Raw genomic sequence first — 23,377 nt, 5'->3', positions numbered from 1 at the left:
AAAAAATGAAAAAATTGACCGTCTCCAACTTGTCCCCTTTACTATTAACAATGTGACCAACAGAGCTGTGGTGTGGAAACAGCACAAAGAGTTGTCATGGCAATAAGTTTGGCTGATGCAAAGGTCATTGTGCAGGGTTAAAGGGCAAAATCAGTGGTCCGTGTTATCCTCCAACTGCAGTGCTCCACCACACCCACACAATTTTGAGGAATTAAAAAAATAGGGGAACTAGCAGAAAGTGCAAATAAGAAGGAGATAGTTTTCAGCTCCTTCAGCATGGAGTAGAACATTCAATTTTAAGCTTTTCCTGTTGAACTAGATTAGCCTGCATATTTTTTTTTAAAGTTTTCTACAGAAACCAAATTAAAAAAAAAGCTCAGGAAGCATGCAGCTGGTTAATGTTAAAGGACCTCGACAGGATCATGTAAACTATATTGGATGTTATGCTTAGGGCCTTACTGCCAGTAACGTTATAGCGTTGTTTCATTAAAAGTGAATACTGTACTCTGAATATGGGATAACTTTCTGCAGCCTTCATAATCTCACACTGTACAAATAATTTAGAGTTTAGGTACAGAACACACTTGGGTGTCATGGCTGAGTATGTCCCTGTGCAATCTCTTTCATTAAGTCCTTATGAAGCTACAAGTTGCAAATCCAAAATTCTGCTCCCTGAGGACACAGCTATGTGAGACAATAAGTACTGTTAGAATTCTCTGCCTATCTTGAATGCTCAGTGAACCTAATCTTAAATACCATCATGTAACAATCACAAAAAACTTTTGCTAAAGGCCATATATACTAATAAAAAGACAGTGGTGCTTCCAACATTCTGAAATGCTCTGAAAACTAACTTTTCCAATACTAAATACAACAAAATAACCTTCATAAAATATAACTTTTCTCCATTTACAACTTTTTTTAAAGGATTAGTAACCTAGGCTTTTCAAGCATAGGAATCTGCGAAATAACTCCTAACGTGGACAGATTTTTTTAATACATAAATTAAGAAACTGGAGAGTTTTAACCCAAGTCCAGTTTCCAAACAAGGAATATTCTTGTTTACTTTAAAAATGGAAATGTCATATATTTCCATTATAACTGTTAAAAAGTTAGCTTTACAAACAAGGGTACTTTAATTAAAAAAAATTCTTAACAAAACTATACAGTGTACAAATTACTGTCTACAAGGTAGGTGGTTCATTAAGAAGATCCTCCGTTCTTCTCGCTACTTGCAGCTTCACAGATTCATTCACATATTTTCAATGGAGCTGCCCACCTGAACATCACCCCACAACTATATTGCTATAATTAATATTTTTGCCATGTCTTTATGTACAGTCTCCTTCACTGCCTTTTCCTTTTTCCCTTAGTCAAGCCTCAAACGTTCATGTCACTCCAGGGGAAACACACTTCAGTGGCACAGCCATAAGGTTAGGGCTGCAAAGCAACTTACTAAAGGCAGAACAGTGCACATAGAACGGGGTGGCTTGATTTAGTCAGAATACACTTCCTGGTGAAGGAGGAGGCTAGAGACCAGATTTGAGTCCTCAATATTTTCTTTATCTTTTGACTCTTGAATTTAGAAAAAAAAAAAAAGAAAAGAAAAGAAAAGAAAAGGAAGTTTGGGTTTCTTTTATTCAAAACAGGCCTTTATATTAAAGAGGTAGGCAGAAAAACCCACAGAGTCACTTAACATTCCACTGAGGAAAATTCATTCACACAAGAGCGAATTTGACTAAAAAAAAGAGTCTGTGTTTGTAAGCTTGATTTGTTCACACCATAGGTCAAAGATACATGAAAAGTTTAGTTAAGAGCATCCGCCATCTACAAGGATAAGCATCATTTAAATTATTGCACTTTATTGTCTGGACTTGCCTTGGTTTCATCCTGCTGTGCTAGTCAAAGTTTAAAGGGACATCTTACTATATGGGATAATCAAATACAGTTCTCCAGCACATAACCATGTTTCATAATTGTTCATTATTACGTGATGTGCTGAGAGAACAATATGTAGCTTATTTTATCAGGCCACAGCCTAACAGATCCTCAAGGTTGTTACTACATTTCAGTTAGTCTTAACAGCCGCTTACTTAGTGAATAAATTCACTTACTGTGGGGCTCAGAAAAAGAGCAACATAAAGCTGGTTTCTTTTTTTTTAATTTAGCTAAATATAAATCTTGAGGTTTTTTTATTTTCTATTTTCTCTCTCTGTTGCCTTTTAGGCCTTGCCTACACAGCTTTCTCATAACACGTCCCACTGATACAGCTCCAATGGAGATAGCAATGATGATGGGAGCACTAGTGGAGACAAGGCGCTGGCAGCTGCCACTGTTTTTAGCTATATTGTCATCTGGACTTACTCTGAGCAGGGCTGGATGACACAGTAGTAAAAATGCCAGCACCTAGTAGTCACTAGACTGCTCAGCTGTGCTACCATTGTTAGAGCTGCATCCCAGTGGGGTAGATCAATAATGGGAAATTTCAAGACAAAGTTAGAATAGAAGCAGCCTTTACGGGCTCAGTTATCCCACGGGGGGCTCAACACTCAGCAGTCTATTCTCCCCTGCATTCACATCCTAATAAAAGGGTGTGCACTGATAGGAAAGTTGAGCTGTAAAGTGGAGTCCTTATGTACGTAAGGTTTGCAGCATTAGGCCCACTAGTCTGTAAGATTTTACTTTACTTGAAATAAACTTTTCCTTACATTGTATTCTAATTCCATTCAAGTTACAGTACAGAACTGCAGCTTTCCATCTGAACTTTTGTATGTGAAGAAATTCTAAACCTGTCGCATCTGTCTGCTAATGTAGATGACTGTAATTCAGATGTTGTGTGTTAATAAACTAAAAAAGACCCCACCTCTTTGACATAGGGAAAATGAGTATTCACCAGTCATTTAAATATAGTGCTCCAAATTCTTTGCTGGCGTAACTCCTTTGGAGACAACTGAAAATCAACTGAGTTACGCCAACAAAGAATGTGGCTCAGTACATGCATCTCATAGAAGACAGTGTGTTTCCATGTCATTCTAGCTAAAAACACCCTCTAAAAGTGTACATTTTCGGATACCATATCTTTGCCATAAATAAAAGAGACTCAGTCTCACTGTGGGTCTTGACCTCTCGAAATTAAAAAGTAGAACAATTTCCTCAAGTCAAGTCTGCCTCCAACAGAATCCTTTTTTTTGTTTTGTTTTTTTTAAATCCAGAAATGAGTTCAGCTTGCACCCCAGGTGGGAAGTTAAAAAGAGGGAACCTATTTGAAACTTTGTCACAGTAGGCAGAACAGTCGCTTTGCAGCCCTTGCCTGGCTAAGGGTGCACTGCTTCACAGCTACACTGTAAAGTGTTAAAAATCCTCCCCACCCTCCCCAGAATATATATATATGTATATATATATATATATGTATAAAAAAAAATCCCCTGTCCATCTCTCAGTACACAAAAGGACCTCATCACACTGCAAAAATAGCAGTATCCACTTTGGTCAATTAAAACAAACAAAAAAAAGCATACATTATTCTTTTTTTTTCTCTTTTAAATCTGTGTACTTACCTATAATAACCAATACAGCTAAAAGCACTACCTACATAGGCAAAACTTGGTATTGCATAATTCGTATAAATTTGACCCCCCCCCATATTAATTGGAAGATGAAAAACATGAAAGGTTAATAGAAAAAACACCAAAATACTGAAAATATTGCTGGTCGATTACAATTTTTAAGCGGCAACTATACACAGCCATGATATGCTTTATAAATGTGAGATAAAGGTATAACTGTCTAAAAAATCCATGATGTCACACTTTTCCCCCCCATCTGGAGTACAAAATATTTTGTCATAAAAATGGCAAAGATTTAAAATAATAAATGCAGCAAAACAAGTAGAGTGATGTCACTTTTTTTTTTTTTTTTTTTTTTAAGATTTCAAGGCAAGGCACGTAATGTGGACATTATAACTTCGTGCAAATTAGGATTACTGGAACGAGTATTTTTAATCAATTAATTAGTTTTAAGAGACATAGAGGCAAAATGTGTCTGCCCATGCACGTTACTGTTCTGTCAATATGAGAAATGTGTTGAACAAGGCTAATTTCTGAAAGCACCATGCAAGTTTTCAGCACCCTGTGATTAGACTTATTTTTTTGTAAGAGTGCATGTTTAAATATATTTTACCCCCCATCCTGCTATTCCCAGTCTGTAAACTGTAAGCTTTGCCTTTGTGACATGGATTTGCCTTTTTCTTCGTCTCTATGATGCAGATTTTATAGAACTTTACATAAACCCTATGGGTTATTGATGCAACCAGTAACTTTAAATAAATAAATCCTACCCCTCTATGGAGGCAGCAGCTAAACCAACATAAGTGCTGTGTTTCCATTAATTTCTTCTTCTCAATGACATGATTTGTCTTGATTTAATGCCCTCAAAACTGAGGGGAAAATAAATTTGCGCAAAGAAATTTTAAATTCTTTTTTTTTTAATCCCCTCAATTTAGAGTCCAAGGGCTGAAGGACTTATAATGATGTTCCCCTTTAGATATAATTTTTAAATTGCACTTGCCTCTGTAAGTATTTCTTTAGTGGGTAAAAAGGTAAATTATTTTTTTACTGTTGCAAGAGGAGATAACTCTTTTACCTACAGAGAGGCATTTCTTCCAGAGAGCCTGTGTTCATACTGACTTTGAAAATTCCAAACTAGGTAACACGCTAGAAAAGGCTGGGTTAAGGGCCAAAGTTTAATAAATCTGTACTGATAACTAAAGGCTACAGAGTTTTTTTTTTTTTAACTTTTAGAAATCATAGTGTTGAGAAAATGGCCGTCTCACAGCCCTCGTCCTCTTGCAGCTCTGTTGCTGCCGCCTAGCCTTTGTTTTGTGAGATAACTAGGAATAGTGATCCCATGCGTAAACAACAAGAATACTAACCCAATAAAACTAGCTTATCATGCAAATATTAAGGCATCTAGAAAGTCAGTTAAAATATATTGTCAGAGACAGAACATCTATTTCCCAGCGGACTTCATATAACAAAGGCTACTTAGCAGAGGCTGCATTCTACCCATCAGTGAAATATCATCGACCCTTTTTATGTCATTACAGTTTCAACCTTAAGGGAATTAGTGATTGTAAATGCTGCAATTGCTGGTCTATTTTTCTTCTTTCTTCAGTTTCATTTTTGTCCTGTCTTCCTTCCTTTTTTTCTTTTAAATTTTTGTTTTGTTTCATTTTCCCTCAGTTGCTTGTTTCTGCTTGAAGGAAAGGCTCTCCAATTATGTTCAAACCATAATTTTGGACATTTGTCGGCAGGATTGGTGTCCTGTTTGATACTTGAAAAGGGACCAAGCTAGCCCAGGTACCAGGACTGTTGAGAGAGAGAGAGAGAGAGAGAGAGAGAGAACAAAATAAAGATTAAGAATGTTGCAACAATAAGAACATAATAAATGTGATTAAGATTCAGATTAGTATTCATTATAAATAATACTATTTAAGATAAATTTAAGATGGTAAATTTTTGAATGCCACTTGAACTTCAAGTGTGAATGATTTCCTTTGCAAACTCAACTGAAAGACAAAAGTAAATGTGTTAATATGAATTATTGTAATCATACACTAAATAGCCTGCTTATTCCATGAGAGCCCCAGACAAGTTAAAGAGGGAAGTTTATGGAGCAGGTACAAAAAACTACATTATGAGAACTCATATGAAACTGCTGCTCTGATTTTAAGAACTAGTCAATCTATTATAGTGTCCCTGTTATATTGCTTATTACTAGAACAAAAAATACACATTTAATGTATAATATAAATTTCTTCTGTGATTTAATAAATCCTCTATCCCCTCTATCAAACAATTCAACCCCTTTCTCCATTATATTATGTTCCTGTGAGGTGCATGAGTCCAAAATGGAGCAGACTCCGATGAAGAAGAAATGTTTTTAGCTATAATGCATGAAAACATACTTTTTTTTTTAGATACTTTCAAAAGCAGGGTGCATTCCTTATTACAGTCCCATGGCAATAGCCAAGGAACACCAGATAACTTAGGGCCCAATATACAAATACTTACTGTCATATGTAGAAATTACGACCGTGAGTAGTTCCACTGAAGTCACAGTACAGCAACATTTTCAAAAGTATCTTAGTGACTAGAAACCTACATCCCATAGTCAATAGCACCTGTGTCACTAAGGAATCTAAGTCCCATTAATCTGCAATTTTTTACCAAGTAGCAACTATCAATAATAAGCATTACACCCAGTGGCAAAGTATTTACAAGATTATTCATTCCAGGTCAGATTTCCAAAAGTGTACAGTGCTGACAATTGGGGCCAGATTTTCCAAAAAGTTCTTTTGAACGACCTGAGCTCTTTGAAGATCCAGCCTTTTATGTAGGTGCCTAACAGGAAGCCGATAAATAATGAGCTCTTTGGAAAGTCTGGCCATATATTTTTCAGCAAACATAAGCATGATAAGAGAGGCCATTATATCAAATGGAAACATACATTCAGGGTCATATTGTCAAAATGAGGCATGCACACCTGTGCAGGCAATTAATTTATACCTATTTTATTGCACCAAATGTTCTCAAATACCCAGTGGGTGTGTGCACACTAGATATTTGCATACTCATGTAGCCATTTGACACCTGTCTATCCAAGTGCACACAAGTCTAATCTGTGAACGCACACTGTGTATCTGATATGTACTTTTTCTGCAAAACATTTGCATGTGCTTTACTTTGAAATCTGATATCCATATTATATTTTTTGATGAGGGAAGCTATAGTTATTTTTTCGTCCCATTTCTTTGATCATCCTTTCATGATCCTGTTTGCTCAAATACATGCACATGCTTGGTTAGTGCAAATGTGAGTTAGGGAGTATGCATTAAGGGGAAAACAGACCCCCTTTATCAATCTTAAAGTGTACAAATAATAATTACGATTATATTTGGCCATTTGTGCAATCTTTTCTTGGTATGCAAATATAGAAAAATATAATTTTTTTTAAAAGTCTATTGAACATGTTCCTCAGTTAAATAATACTATGGGGGAAAAGTGGCCTTTTCCCTTTAGTCACATATTGTTTTCTTCTTCATCTCTTTCACCCAGTTCATTTGGAAGTATACTTCTGTGTAATATAGAAACTAAAGCCAAAATTTCTAAACTGTGACTTTGATGTGAGCTACATGTGCTCAGCACCTCTGAAAAATCAGACCACGTGTATTTAGATGTCTAACTTTACACACCCAAGTTTGAAAATTTTGGCTTAAATTCACAATCTTGCCCTCTTTGAAATCAGTGGTAAAACTCCCATCGGAGCAAGACCGGTCTGCCTCAGTTAATTATATGGATCATGATCACACTGAGATGTATGTAATAATGTCTATAGAAACAATACCACCCAGCAGCTTTTTCAAAATATACAAACCCTTGAATGCGAACGTGTATCCCACTAGAAAGCTGCCCACAAGTGCTGCTATTTTTCACGAGTTTTTAGATCTTGCAAATCTAGTAAAACTTTATGATCATCTTAAATTTCCTATTTCCTCAAAAAGATTTCTGTGAACTTTGGTGAACTCAGTGTTTTATTGTTGTTTGTCTAAGAAAGAATTTTCATTCTCCTTGATATTCAAAAATGGAGATAGTTATGCAATAAATCTTAAAACATGCACAAAGAGTTAAATCCATTTATACATGAAAGATTTGCCCAATATGATCTGATGAAAAGATTATGGTTCCAAAAAAATATTCAGTACCAAGATCTCACATAAGAGGCTTAATTGTTTCAACTTATCTCTCTTCATCTTCCTTCACTATTTGTGTCCAACAATGCATTTTTGTTCATTATCCCATTTTAATGTGAGCAATGTTAAAAATGCAAGATGAGGTGACAGCTAGTAAAAATAATCAAAATGATTCCATGCTGATCTGTGTATGAGAAACTGTAATAATAAAAAATTGCAATAAATTAATGAAAACATTCTAAAAGAGAGACTGCTCAGGATTTATGGTCTTAGCCACTTAAAAGAGAAGAGTAACTAAAAGAATGTAAATTCTGTGGCAGATTCAACATGGGATTGCAAAGAAGAAGTCCAGATAAACTGCTTACAGGTTATCTTTTTGGAGAATTCACTGTGTACTTTAGTGGCTGGAAGTTGATCTGGATTTTTTTTTAAAGTTTACAACCTCCTAATGACTACAGTATATGAAAGACAGCAGTTTATGCCAATAAAGAACAAATTACTATTTGTCGCAGCTTTCTTATCCAGTATTATAGAGAGGAGACACAGATCTTTATTTTTTTGGAAAATGTTCAATAAAAATAAATTGCAGTAAGTGACCTAATAAAACTGTTGTTGCAGTATAACTAACAAATTTAATGTAGATGTTTATTTAAACCTTTCAAACCTCCCTTCTTACATTATGACCATGTCACAAATGCAGCATGCAATATATTTGTCAATACGGTTTATGAATCCTTGGAGAAGAATAAATCTCATAGGTTAACACTATGCAGATCCCATATGAGTTTTATAAGCCTCTTACTACCAGTATGTAGGTTAAGTTAACAGTTATAAGATATAGATTGTTCTGGTATCCAGTTCATACTCTTAGGGATAACAGTGAAAATAACTTAACAAATAGCAAAACATGCCAGTGCAATGGTATACAAGTGCTTTGATTAGAAATGGAATCACAGCTTAGGGGTCTGATAATTTTTTATCTAAACTGAACTGCTGAGTAGTGGCTAGTTCTTCCCCCTGGCAATGGAGGATGGTCCCTACAGTCTTTTCCAGCAATCTAACCTGCTTCCAAGTACTGGCACGTCCAGGTGAATGGTTTCTAGAGCTTTCAGAACTAGTTGTGCATTTAAGAAACAATACTTATGAGAATTCAATTTGATATAATGATGATTCCTGGGGCAGACCTGTCCTGCCACCTATAAACGGTCAATTTCAAGTAAAAGAATATATGCAGGAAAGGAAAGGGAATGAAAGCGAAATGGAGGAAATAAGTATAGTGCCTAGCGCAATGAAGCCCTAATCCAGGCTGGAGCCAGGAAGTGCAGCGGTAATACAAATCATATTAATCAGAATGCTAAATCACAACTCACTCAGGCTCTTTTAAGCTACAAGATACTGGTGTCTGTCTTTCAGATTTTGAAGCCTCATCACACTTTTGCATGTCTTACATAAAATGTATGATAAATGTAATTGAATTTTCAACTGCCGCTTGGTGGATCAGACACCTATGAGTGAAAGAACTGATGGCAATTCAGTGCTCATGATATGTGCCCAGACAGACAGTTCTGGAGATCAAGATCTTCTATTTATCCACAGAATTGGCGCAGACTGGAAAGAAGTTCTCTGCAATGCCCTGACATCATCCCTCCACCATGATTGGGAGGGAACTTCTGAGAGAGTAAGAAAGTTTAATTTCCACATCTGTTGCATCCTTGGCTTTTCTGAAGAGATTCCTAACAAAAATGCCAAGTAGAGCTAATTATGTCCCAAATGTTGCCTTGTCTTTATGTGAGTAGCAATGGTGTGAAGAGCATAGATAACTTTCCCTTCACCTCGCCATTGTGTGATCTGATCCGATTGCCAGGCAGAATTGCAATCCCTGATTTCAGGAAAGCACAGACACTGCCCCCTCTCTCCTCCACAGGGTGCCCCAAGGAGGGTAGAGAGAAGGCACACCAAAGCTGTGCCCATCACACAAAAGGCAGATGAGTTGGCTTGGTGGGAAGAAGCTAGTGAGCTGCATACTACAGAGAGTTGTAGGAGAAGGTCTGTTGCTTTTACAGCCCCAAACAGGCTGGTGCTCCCTCTGGGACAGACAGGGACGGTTCTAGGCATTTTGCCGCCTCAAGCATGGAAGGCAGGCCGCCTTCGACCGGCTTGCCTGTGGGAGGTCTGCCGAAGCCGCGGGAACAGCGGACCCTCCGCAGGCAAGTCGCCGAAGACAGCCTGCCTGCCGCCCTCGTGGTGACCAGCAGAGCGCCCCCAGTGGCTTGCTGCCCCAAGCACGCGCTTGGTGTGCTGATGCCTGGAGCCTCCCCTGAGGACAGAGCAGCTCCATGCTGTCCTTACTATCTAAGATCCCTCTAAACTGTGCGCTACACAGCTGCCTATTAAGCACTGTGCAGGTACTCAGGCTGTAGCGGGGAGGAATCAGTCTCCCCAAGCCCTGGACCTGCCGTGGCACCCCTCTCCCGGCCTTGACCCCGCCCAGCCCTGGACCTGCTGCAGCAGGGAACAGGCGCCCCTCCCCTGACTCAGCCTGGCCCTGCTGTGGCCAGGGGAGAGGTGCCCCTCCTCCAGACTAGGTGCTGTTGTGGAGAGAGGAGTGTGCTGGAGACAGCAGACTCAGGGAGCACCACTGCACCCCACCCCCTCATCCCCAGCCCCACCCCAGAGCCTGCATCTCCCAGCTGGAGCCCATCACTCCCCACACCCCAACCCTCTGCCCCAACTATGAGCCCCTCATCCCCGGCCCCACCCCAGAGCCATCATCCCCTCACTCCAACCCTCTGCCCCAGCCCTAAGTCCCTCATCCCCAGCCCCACCTCAGAGCCCTCAGCCCCAGATGGAGCCTTCATCCTCCCACATCCCAACCCTCTGCCCCAGCCCTGAGCCCCCCTCCCACTCTGAACCCCTCGCCCCCACCCCACCACATGAATTTTGTGATGTTCACCAAGGAGGTTGTGTGTGACACATCACCTCCATACTGGTACACCTAACAAAATTCATTCCACACATGGGTGGGAAAAATTAGAGGGAACACTGCATACTATACAATCTAACTAAAAGATATAATTGAGGCCTGTGCTGGTAGGTTTTGTGACATGAATAATTGCCCACTAGATAAGAGGATGAGCTACAAACTTGTTCCATGTTGTTGTTGCTGTGTGCCGTGTTGTTGTACCTGTGTTGGTCCCAGGATACTAGACCAGGTGGTGAGGTAATATCTTTTATTGGACCAACTTCCATTGGTGAAAGAGACAAGTTTCTAGTTTATGCAGAACTTTCCTTAAGGTCTGAGAAAAGTACCCTGAGTGTCACAGCTAAATACAAGGTGGATCAGATTATTTAGCATAAGTAACTAACACATATTTCAAGGGGTTTCTTGTACATAGTTGTCTGTAGAGTTCCACTGTTGAACCTCATTGTGGTGTCCAGGAGGTGGATGCTAGTATGGGAGTGTTGTAGAGAGAGTTTAATGGATATGTGATGGTTGCTGAAGTTGTGGTGGAAATCTATAAGTGAGTTTAGGTGTCTGTCCAGAGAATGAAAATATCATCAATGCATCTCAAAAAACCTGATGGCAGACCTCCAACACAAAAACAAAAAGGGGAACTAACTACAACAACTCCACTTCCCACAGAACACCATCTCCAGGAGAAACCATAACATGAAGACCCACCATCGGGATCCTATGTGAAACGCCAACATCATCAATTTGTCAAGACTACCCCTAATCAGAGCTGAATTATCTGTACTCTCCAAGGAACTGAACTATTGCCCCACCACAGAATCTGATACCAGAGTAACATGGGGAGAACTAGAAGAGTTCTTCTGCCTTTTTTTCCCCTTTCTTTGAGATATGTCAATGGACCTTTCATCCTAGGTTTCCAAAATCCACAGATTGCCACACTTACCTTCATAGATTCAGTAACCATCCCAAGCACACCAAGAAATCTATTATCTACAGTGGGGCACTCAGATATCACAAAATATGCTCCAAGGAAAAAATCCAGGTATACATCTTAACATACTTAAAACCGCCTTCACTAAACAAGGACACTCCACCATGGAAGGAGATGATGTCATGGAACAAGCCACCCAAATACCCCGAGAGAACCTGCTTCAATGCGGAAATAAAGCCCTCTCTGATTGCACGCAGCTAGTTGTCACCTACCCCCCGCACATGAACTCATATGGGTTCTCATCAAACAACTATAAATCATACTCAGTGGGGACCACATCCTGAAAGAACTCTATGGCCTTCAAACAGCCCCCCAACCTCTTCAAACTCAGCATCAGAAGCAAGCTCCCCATGGACCAGGACACACCAACTCAAAGAGGCACCAGACCCTGCCAGAATATCAGATGCAAAACCTGCAGATATATCTCCACTGCAACGATGATCATCAACCCCCACAATACATCTTCCAAGATCCATGGGTTGTACACATGCCTATCATAGCATGTGGTATAGCTCAACTAGAGCACTAAGTGACCCAATAACAACTATGTGGATGAAACCAATCACTACGCTCTCTAATGAACTCACACAGAAAAATGATAAAAGACAAAAGCCTGGGAGCTTAAATTAATATCTGAACACTAAAAATCATGGACTGAATAGAGACATTGGATTTATGGCTTATTACAACAGTCTATAACCCACTAACACTCCCCAACCCATGACTGGAATGGGCCACTTCACCTTGAATGGTCCCTTGAAACATGGTGTTAATTACTTATGCTACACAATCTGTTCCACCTTGTATTTAGCTGTGACATTCTAAGTACATTTCTCAGACCTGAAGAAGATCTCTATGTAAGCTAGGCCACGTCTACACTACGCGATAATATTGAATTAGCTAAAATCGGTTTAATAAAACTGATATTATAAATTTGATTTCACGCGGCCACACTAGGCACAGTAATTCGGTGTTGTGCGTCTATGGTCCGAGGCTAGCGTCGATTTCTGAAGCGTTGCATTGTGGGTAGCTATTCCATAGCTATCCCATAGTTCCCGCAGTCTCCCCCGTCCCTTGGAATTCTGGGTTGAATCATTGTCGTGCGGTGGTTCTGGTAAAGGTCGTCAGTTCTTCCGTTTTCCTTCCGGGAAAAGAACAGCTGACAATCCTTTCGCACGTTTTCCCCTGGATGCCCTGCAGACGCCATAGTACGTGCAACCATGGAGCCCGTTCAGCTTTTTTTTTGTTCCGGCACCGCTATTTGTACTGGAGTGCGCGGACAGAGGGTACATCCAGCGCTACCAAGCTAGTATTCATTTGCTTTGCATATAGCAGAGTATGGTTACCAGTTGTTCTTTGTACCGTCTATTGCCTGGAGGAAAAAAGTGCAATGGAGTATTCGAATTGTATCTTCTTCGCCTCTGTACTGGTCCGCTGGTGTCATGAGCACCCCGTGGCTGTAGATCAGCTGGTTGGGCACAAAGCAAAATGTGGAAGAACTCCCTGAGTCAATCTCCTTTATGGTTTCTTAAAAATCAGAGTCAGGTCCTGCCTGAATAAGCGGCTAAGTTGTCTAGCGCGCCCCAGTGTATCAGAGCACAGCTGCTCTTGTGTCAGTATCATACAGGGTGCCCTGCAAACATCCCATCCGCTTGCTTTCCCTCCTACCCCCACCTTCCTGGGCTAACCGTGGCAGTGTCCCCCCCCCCCCATTTGTGCATGAACTAGTTAGTTAAAATAAGCAGGAATAAGAAACAGAGACTTGTTAGGAGATATAAATGGAGGGGCAGGCCAGCCTTCGTGTCATGCTATTGACAGTCCAGGCAGGCAATAAGGTTATGGTTGCAGGGAGAGGAAGCCCGGTTGCTGCTGCTATGACAAGGTCCATGGCAGTTAATCAGAATTTTCGTCTTTACACAGGAAAGGTGGGGGCTAATGAATTGTTGTAAGCTTCAGCCCCCCATTCGCTGTTAGTGATGGAGCCGGAGGCGTGTAATGATAACGCCAGTTTTGACTGTCCTATATCATGGAAGTGACTCACTGGGGATATCATCCCTGTTTTTACCACCAGGCGCCCCATATTACATCGTTTTAACATTATTATAAAATAAAAAAAGCATTATAGGCATTGGGCACTCAGCGTTTCATCAAGAGGACAGTACCAGTTCCCCTATTTTGGCCACCGTCTACCACCGGGAGGAGAGGAGCGGTAGTGCTCTTCACTGGCTGCAGCATTGCATTCTATCAGCAAGCATTTCAGTTACACATATGGGGTGACACTGAAAGAAGTTCAAGAAATGATTCTTTTCCGCTTTCCTTATGGGTGGGGCGGTGGCGAAAAGCAACTGAGGAGCTATTCCCCTGAACCATTGCCAGACACTGGTTTTGAAACCATACTAGTCTTGGGAAGCTAGCTAAGGATGCAAATACTTTTCAGAGACTGCTGTTGGACTGTGGTATGAGCTGCGAGTCCTCAGTAACCCCTGTCCCTCCCTATCGGCTGGGAAGCATCCATTGATTTCTTTGGGTCTTTTCCGATTTACACTTTCTGTCATGCGCACTGTGTTAGCCTGGAGAGATTTTTTTTCAAACGCTTTGTTGGAATTTCGTCTTCGGTAACGGAGCCTTTCTGATACAACATTTGTCATCCCATAAGCGATCAGTCCAGTGATCTCCCTATGTTCTATGCTGGAAGCTCTTTTGGTTTGGGACTGCCATCGCCACCCTGCTGATCAGAGCTCCGATGCTTGGGCAAACAGGAATGTATTCAATAAGTTCGGGGGCTCTTTCCCTGTTTACCTGCCAGCTGCATTCCGAGTTCAGATGTGCTGTTCCAGAGCTGTCCAGTCGTGCACTGTGGTGGATTACGCGCCTGGGATCCAATAAGTCGTCCATTTCCGTCCACACTAACCCTAATCCGATATGTTTATATCGATTTTAGCGCTACTCCTCTCGTCTGGGAGGAGTACAGAAATCGATATAAAGTGCTCTTTATATTGATATAAAGAGCATTGTAGTGTGGACGGGTACAGCGTTAAATCGATTTAACGCTGTTTAAATCGATTTAAATGCATAGTGTAGACCAGGCCCTAGAAAGCTTGTCTTTCTCACCAACAGAAGTTGATCCAGTAAAAGATGTTACCTCACCCACCTTGTCTCTCTATATGCATTCCAGGTACAAGGTTACAGGATAAGCAGCCATCAGAAAATAGCTTTCAGTTACATATTTAGATTCCAACCAGCACCTTTGTAAGGAGAGTCTACCAGTGTCACTCCCAACTCTGTGAACCATCATACTTCCACAATAATTTTACTAGCAGCAGCAGTGGTCTTTGCTGATAATAACTAGACTTTCTAATAATAGATGGATTCTGCAGTCATCATTTCTTTGTTCACAAATGTCATAAAATAGCAAAGACAAACACTACAAGTGTCTTAAGGGTTAATATTTTCCATTGCAGTTTTCACATGTTAATTTAATCAAGATTTCACCCATGATTTTCTTTTAAAAATACTAAGTGCTCTTTCAAGAACCCCTGATTAAAATATTACTGGAATTGACCATAAGCAGCACAGTATTTATATACAGTCCACTGTGGAGGTTATATTAATGTGAGGAGAGTAATAAACAAATTACTCTGCACTGAAGAATAAATGTAATCAAGACTTGCACCAATATCAAGTTAAGTCTCCAGCAGTTAATACTTCTGTTGTAACAGCTTAAGAAGTCTCTGATACAAACATTTTCTGATCTAAAAAAGGAAAACCTCTGTCTTAAAAAGCAGACTTAAAACAATGGTGTCCAAACTATTACTGTTGCACACCCCCTTCCCAGTAATGGAATCTATCCATGCCTCACACCCATTACTGCACATTTGATTTAGCAGCAGAGTTTGCGGTGAAGGCAGAGCTGGGGGCAGAACTGGGGCTAGAGAGGGAATGAGGACAGAGCTGGCCTTGGGGAGGAGATAAACTGCAGCTGAGGGTGGAGTGGAGCTGTGGCTGGTGCAGGGGCTGGACTGGGAGCAGAATGGTTCTGCGGCCCTGGCTGGCGCTGGGCTGGGTGGTGCCACAGCCCCCCTCTCCCCAAACGTTCCTTCATGCCGCCCTAGGGGGCATGCCCCACAGTTTCGGGACCACTGACCTAAAATAGCATTTCTAGTTGCAGCCTTATCACCTTTTGCTATGATCACATCAGCTCTCACAAGCTAATTATGGCCAGGCTAGATCAGTACTTTGGCTAAAAGAGCTAGGAACACCTTGATGCTGAAGGAAGTGGTATTGAAGATGTAGCAGCTTATGCTCTACCTTCTGAGTCAGAATTGAACCGATGCCCCAGCACAGCAATAGAGGGCAATGTATCAGAGGGGTAGCCGTGTTAGTCTAGATCCGTAAAAGCAGCAAAGAATCCTGTACCACCTTATAGACTAACAGACGTTTTGGAGCATGAGCTTTCGTGGGTGAATACATCTGACGAAGTATGCATATTCACCCATGAAAGCTCATGCTCCAAAACGTCTGTTAGTCTATAAGGTGCTACAGGATTCTTTGCTGCTTTTATTTGAAAATGCTCTCCTTCAGTTGAGACATGAAGCTAAAGTTTCAATCATTTGTGGACATTAAAATTATATGCCACTTTGCAGGAGTAGTGGTGTTAACTCCAGTGGCCTGGCTGAATTCCAATTTGGTTATTTCTGCCACTATTAATTCTCCCTTGAGTGTGGTACTTTCTGTCACTCTCTGTCCTAAATTGGTGTGTGAGTAGAGTTAATGTGTGGAGTTAAACAGCTGCCAAATTCTACCTTGGAAGAGATGCTATGTTAAGTATATCTCTGCTTAACTTAGGAAGCTTTTTATATTTTAGTTGGGCAGAAATCATCCTCTCCATCTAGCAGATGGAAGAGATGAAAATTCCACAGGGGAAGTGGAGGCAAGGGAGTTCTGCTTCTGAGGCATTGTTTTCCCTCTCCATGGACCTGAAGAAGTTTCTCTGTGGGTTTAGAGTGAAACAGGTGAAGGGGGTCAGGAGACATGCATCCTCATATCAACACCACAAAAAGTCCTCAGCACAGATAGTTCAGACTGAGATTTTGGTGCACACCCATTCTGTGCTGTGTACCCTGACTAGGTTGAGGGAGGGTCAGATGCCTGGGGCAGCAATTGGCTGGAGAGCTAGCTGCCATGCAAACTGAGGTATCGGGAGTGGGAGTTCCCAGAGACAGTGCAGAGGCACAGGGTTCCTGGCAGACACAAAGATACATGGGTTTTGGGGGTCCCTGCAGTAGGGCTGATGGGTAACGGAAACAAATGAAGAAGATCTAACAGAGTCCTTCACCAAACACACATGAATGTTTTGCACAGGATGATTTGATTCTTTTGTGTGAGCTAATCTTCTGAGAAAAACAGATTCTGTAACTTCAGCCAGACATAATAGGCCAAATAAATAAATAACAAGAAAACAGGAAAATTCCACTTAACAATAAAAATTTGCAATGCAGCAAAGGAAAGGTTAACTAAAGGGCTGCATTTCAGCATCCAGACTGCATATTCCTGTTCTCTAACATGACATCAATTCTCTTTTTCAAAACATTCAATAGAAATATCTTTTTTTAAAACTTAATCACAGCAGCATTTTATACTTTTCTTCTCCACAACTTACTTTATAATTTAAAACAGTCATTTATTAAATGTTATGTTAGCACTTAAGTAAATATAATCAGAAGTTTCTTTGTTTAGTAAACACAACACTAAATGCAAGCAAACATCTTGTTTGCAGAAAAAAAAAGTGCACTTTTATTGCTTAAAATGAAACAACTTGAGATAAAATGGCTAGGAGGTAAAATTCCAGAGTCAACAAGGAGTTAAAAGTACACTTTACACTTGGGAATTTTCTGTAACATGCTCCTCCTTCCCTAAAACTGCTGCCAAAAATCATCTGACAGGAAACGTAAGATTAAGTTTGTCCTACCTAAGTGAACAAAGAGAGCTCAGAACAGGCAACCGGTTTACTGCAGAGCGGGAACTTTCCTAATCCTGCTGGAATCTGCAGTGCCACTCAGAAAATATCACTGGAAAAGTTGTTTTCTTTACTCAATATCTTGTCTCTAGATCACCTCATTTTAATTGCACTGCAGATCTTGCTGATTCTCCTATGAAGGTTAACTTAAAGCTCCAAACATAATCATGTGGAAAATGGACATTATTGATTCCTGTGGTCCATTGTTCCCCCATTCTAAGTCCCTGAAGTTCAAGTTCAATCTGGAATTACATCATGTCTGGTTTCTCCTGGTTACCAGACGGCTTGAGACGTGACCACAGCTACAGAAAAAACAAACAGCCTTCTTCACGCTTCGGCTCCCCTATCGATTCAAACATAAACTTTTTTTCTTTCTCTCAAGTATGCTTCAAGTATGGAGCATGGTTAATTTAGAGATTAAGTTCCAAATTAGATTATCTAATGGCATCTTAATGGATTGCTGACCCATTTCCTGTGGGATGGCAGCATGCAAGTCTGGCTGGAATACAATTAATTTCTTAGGAAGTGTTCTGAAGATGTTTGCCTAGATGGAAAGGAAACAATGTTCTGCACATCCTTCTTTATTACAGAGATGGGTGAAACTATAAGAGATAGCGATTTCAATTGATAAAGACCAGAAATCCTTGCATTTGTCTGCTGTGAATACTTTTATCAGCAAAAGATTTTCACTTCTTTGTTCTTAGTTTCAAAAATTGAGTTTGTACTTTTATCTCAATCAAATATGAACTGTGGAAGTAAAATAAAAAAATCCTTGATCTAACAGGTGTGTGTGTTGTCCAGATGTGTTAACTTTTTTTTTAATACAACAGATAACTACAGAAACACTTAGTGATAATTCAGTTGTTAGTGACTTTGTATGTTCACTAGATTCTAACAGACACAAGTACTGTGGTATGGAAAAGATTCTAAGCAATTTCCACTTCCCCTCCCACTCCCCCACGAACTGGAGAGTATTCCATTCAACTGCCTTATCTGCATTATTATCACAGCCCCAGAGTAGTGCTAGGGGCAAAGAGTGCTGCTTAAAAAACTGAACATTTTGAACACTCCTACAGCTAAAGCTGAAAAGGAAATTCAGCACTCTGAGAATAAAGCTCCCCTCAGGAGCTCCAGGAACAAACCAGCTGTTGTACTGTACTTATGTGTCAAGATAACAAACTGAAGGCAGGAAATGCTAGCCTAGTGCATTTGCCTGGGTAGTGTAAATGTAATGTTAAAGTAACAGTTAACCCTTAAGAGCAGCAGTTTTTTTTTAAAATATAAATTATAGTAGTTGAGAATAATAGGAAAATTAACAATGTGTGTGATAAAATTTACATTTTACCACTAGTGGTTTGTTTACAGTTTATGAAAGGCTAGTTGGGAAATATTCAAATCTAGTATTCAGAGGCCCAATCCTGCATCCCTTTTTTAATCATGCTGGAGTCAACGTGACTAACCTTACGGGTAGATAATGGTTACTGGATCAGGCACCCAGCCCATACGTTTCACTGAGTCCTTCTCTCACTCACGCATGGTTGTTTTACTTGCTACATTTTTGTTTACTGTGCACTTATTGAAACTTCATTTTCCAACTTGATTCTAACTATTTACAGTTACCTCAGCAACGATCTGAGTGACCTTTGTTTAGGTAAGTTCTAAATATTATCTTCATCTATACAGCAAAAAGCATGAAGTATAGGGTCCTGATTCAGTGAAGCACTTACGCATGTGCTTAATTTTAAGCATTATATAAATGGGATTACTCATATACTTAATTTTAAGCATATGTTTAAATGGTTTTCTGAACCAAGGTCCTAATGTTCAGGGCAACAAACAAATACATTATATAGACAATAAATAGATAATACAAATGTTGTCAATTCTAGGCAACCATGGTACCAGGAGCAAAATAAAATTACTTTAAACTATTATATTAAAAACCTGTTTTTGTTTACTATTGAGGGTGTTGAACGGATGTTTTATATAAACTTCTTCACTGACACTAATATGTTTATTTTAACCAACTGAAGGATAGATACCTCTAAGTTTGTATAATGATCCATACACATAACTACTCTGCTTTTTTTTAAAATAAGTGCACTGATGACTTAAGTTTCTCATTTTGTATAAGTCATGTTGTCTTTCTCTAGTGATTTTAGAAGTTAATGTTTTTGAAAAATATATATTACTATTCCTCCAGAAATTATATCAGGCTTGTCATTTTACTAGAAAAAAATTATCAGTTAGTTTTAAAATTCATAGATCATTTAGCTCTGTTTGGCACGACTGGCAGCCAATGATAAGACGAAGTATACAAAAAGAACAAGCATAGGGACCATGTCACCTCTCACCCTCTCAGAGGGTGGTCCTACCCAAGCTGGGGATGGGGGAGGTCACTGATAGTGCAGCATGGAGAAAACTTTCAGTTTGGTCACTTTTATCATCTGATCTATGCACATACAGAAAAGCTCATTTTCAGGCACTACCAACTCTTTGACCTCAATGAGTACAAGTATTCAACAAGACTTCTCAAAAATCAGTGCACCACGACATATTAGTTGTTGCAACTTAAAATAATCATGAAACCCTTCTATAAAAAGTCACTATTTATTATCCAAACGAGTATTGCAGATTTGGAGGAAATACCCATCAAATAAGTCTGTGGGAGAAAACTTTTCCATTTTCTTTTTTAACAAGAAAATATTGCTTTACCAAATGTTCAAAAAGGATTTATTGCTCAAAGGTTTCTTTCTTGTAATGATATAAAGACTTCATCAAGAAAACTGCCCACTTGTTATAGTATCTCCCATTTATGCTTTGATGTCTTCTTTTCCACAGATGTTTGAAAAGAGTATCTGTATCCCAAAGGCTACATTTTAAAAATAACCCTCATCTATATGTGATTACGTCTTTTTTCCCCCTCCTCTCTTTCAGCAACTTACAGCAAAGGAGCACGTGTGGTAGGCATGACAACTGAAGTCCACAATACACTGGGCCAGATCCTCAGCTTGTCTAGCTCCAATGAAGTCAATACTATTACATTGATTAACACTATTTGAGGATCAGGTCCACCAACCACTAGCTCACAAACTGTGAGTTCTTGTCCAATCTACAGTCTCCTATTAATGTTCTGAGAAAGCTATATACTGCTGGGGGGAGAATAAGTTACACTCTATGCTACACTAGCTCAGTCTGATAATACTGATAAAAACTACCAATTATCACATGATGGGGATTTATAATGTGAATCAGCCCTCAAGGAGTTAAGGTGATCCCACTAGGTTAACTTTCCATTCATTGTACTATTTGATTTTTGACGTGAAAAACTGTTTTTTTGGCCACTTTGCTCCTTCAACACAATTTCAGAATTCTACCAGACTCCAAAATTATTAGAAAAAAAGTACAGAAAACACATACAATCACGCAAGAAACTGCCAGCAGATCATTTGTTGTGTAATATTGGTACAACAATACTAGTTTAATAGTTTAAACTTTGGATTCATACACAGCATCCAACTTTCTATTTCATATATCACATTTCCAAACTGATACTAAAAAAACTTTTAGCATCAACGGTAAAACACAGTATGTCATCTAGGCTACTGCACAGCAAGATTTTATATATCCAAACATACTCACACAGATATGTACATGAATTATTTGGAAGTGATAGCAATGATACATTGTCATATTTGTACACACATACCTCCAAGAGGTATATAAAATTATTTTAAGTGGGGGGAGAGATTGCTTCACCTGTTAGGGCCCAAATCTGCAGGCTTTTCCTCATATGTATAACTTCCCCCCACTGAGATAAATCAAAGGGAATTCTGCATATGAAAGAACTGAAAGACTGACATTGCTTATTATCTTTCATCTATTTTTAACACACACACACACATCCCTACTACCATAACCAGTTATACATATAATATATATATAATTTAATTATAATATATGTGTAGTTGATTCTGTACCAATAGCTAAGGTTTCTCTAGCATGCAAAGAAAATAACTGCTTTTCATGAATAATGAATTCTTATTGTTTTATATTTTAGTTTATAAAGGACATGCTTCGTAAGCATGTTAGTGACCTAAATCTATACCAATTGTCCTGAACTTGTTATTCAGAATGTCTTCTATGGGTATGATTATTCATTCCTAAAATAGCACCCGCATCAGAGAACTGCCATACTAGTCACCTATTGTTTTTAATCCCACCATCTTTTGCATATTAATCTGTAAACCCCAAAATATATTACTGTACTTCAGTTCTTTAAATTGTGATTCGATTTTTTAAGTCCTAAAATCTGCAGTCCTTTCAAATTACAAACGCCTTGCACTTGACAGCAAACATTTGGCATCCCAGGTACTAAACTATAGTATATTCTAACGATTCAATTTACATTAAAGATAATGTAAATGTGTATTAAAGAAATGTTATACATATATGTTTTGGTTAAATTTTGACATATATTCCTTCTTGGAGGCCTGCTAGAAACAGATACTGCAGCTCAATGTAACTTTTTTAGATGTAGTGTAGCGTTGGAAATAATTAAAATGTTACCTTTGCCAAGTAATTCCCAATGTATCCTCACTGGCACTGGGGTATAAATGCCTGCCGTTTTGATTCATGGTCCAGTCACAAATCCTCAGCTGTCAATTGAAACCTAGCAGTCAGATATGGATCGAGCAGTACTACAGTTTTTAGTATTTAAATGAATACATGCAAACTAGTACTGTACATGGCACAAACCTTACTTTCCCAAAAAAGGAACTTAAAAACAAACAAAACCCTCAAAACCAACAAAAACCCCATTACACTGAAAATTAAATTCCTATTTTTTTTAAATTTTAAGAAAATGCTACTTTAATACGCTCCTCTATTAATAAAGCATAAAAGAATAACTAGTGTTTAGCACATAACAATTAGCCATTATTAGATTACAAATTGAGCTGGAATAAAAGAAAATGTTAATGTTCAATAGTGAAATATTTTAAGAAAGAAAATCAAAATGCTGTGTTTTATATGCAATGTACTAAGTAATCTGTACTAGATAAAGATAAAAAATAATCAATATCTTGAAGCATGCATTTGGTGAATCATAGACGACATGCAATTTATAGAAAAGGTCCCCAAATTACACAAACTATATGCCTTTATCTTACTGTTTTAGAAGGGTAAATGTATTTTGTAATAGAGGTTTATTAATTTAGTGTTACTGAAAGTGGTATTACTTAGCAAGAGGTGATAAAATAATCTAATCTTGTTCCAGACTCACAATAATAGCATTTAAAATACTTTATTACATTTAAATATAGCGAGGAATGCACTAAATGTAAGCTGAAACAAATTCTTCCCAGATCCCCAAATCATCAGTTCTGCCCTTCACAGATTGTTCATGTAACCCTATACAGCTCTGTTTGTTTAACAGCTGCCCTACAGTGCTAGCAGATTTATTGAAAAGATATACTGCTTATTTTTATGTTTAAGAAAGTTAACTTATGTGGCTTGAGACGAAAACCTACAAAAAGCATAGTTTTTAACCTCTGCATAGCAATGCTATAAATACATTACTGCACATCTTGCATGATACAACACTTTGAATTAAAGATAACTTGATCACTAAGATTAATTGCATAA

General features: G+C 39.0%; 1 protein-coding gene across 6 annotated transcripts in view; it reads right to left on the bottom strand.

Annotated features, from left to right (window-relative positions):
- NFIB (nuclear factor I B) overlaps positions 1–23,377 on the bottom strand; it is a 228,453-nt gene that overhangs the window by 1,292 nt on the left and 203,784 nt on the right. For 4 of the 6 annotated variants that reach the window (XM_032776168.2, XM_032776161.2, XM_032776176.2 and 1 more), the window contains exons 11-12: positions 22,301–22,389; positions 1–5,366 (exon numbers count right to left, since the gene is read on the bottom strand). The exon at positions 1–5,366 is cut by the window's left edge and continues 1,292 nt beyond it. In XM_032776168.2, coding sequence (XP_032632059.1) covers positions 5,237–5,366; positions 22,301–22,389 — 219 coding nt within the window. In that variant the 3' untranslated portion in view covers positions 1–5,236. The remainder of the gene's footprint in view (positions 5,367–22,300; positions 22,390–23,377) is intronic. The other 2 variants (XM_032776194.2, XM_075067323.1) reach the window with 1 other exon arrangement.

Source organism: Chelonoidis abingdonii, chromosome 6 (genome assembly GCF_003597395.2).
Source record: "Chelonoidis abingdonii isolate Lonesome George chromosome 6, CheloAbing_2.0, whole genome shotgun sequence".
NCBI lineage: Eukaryota > Metazoa > Chordata > Testudines > Testudinidae > Chelonoidis > Chelonoidis abingdonii.
This window is presented reverse-complemented; position numbering and strand designations above follow the sequence as displayed.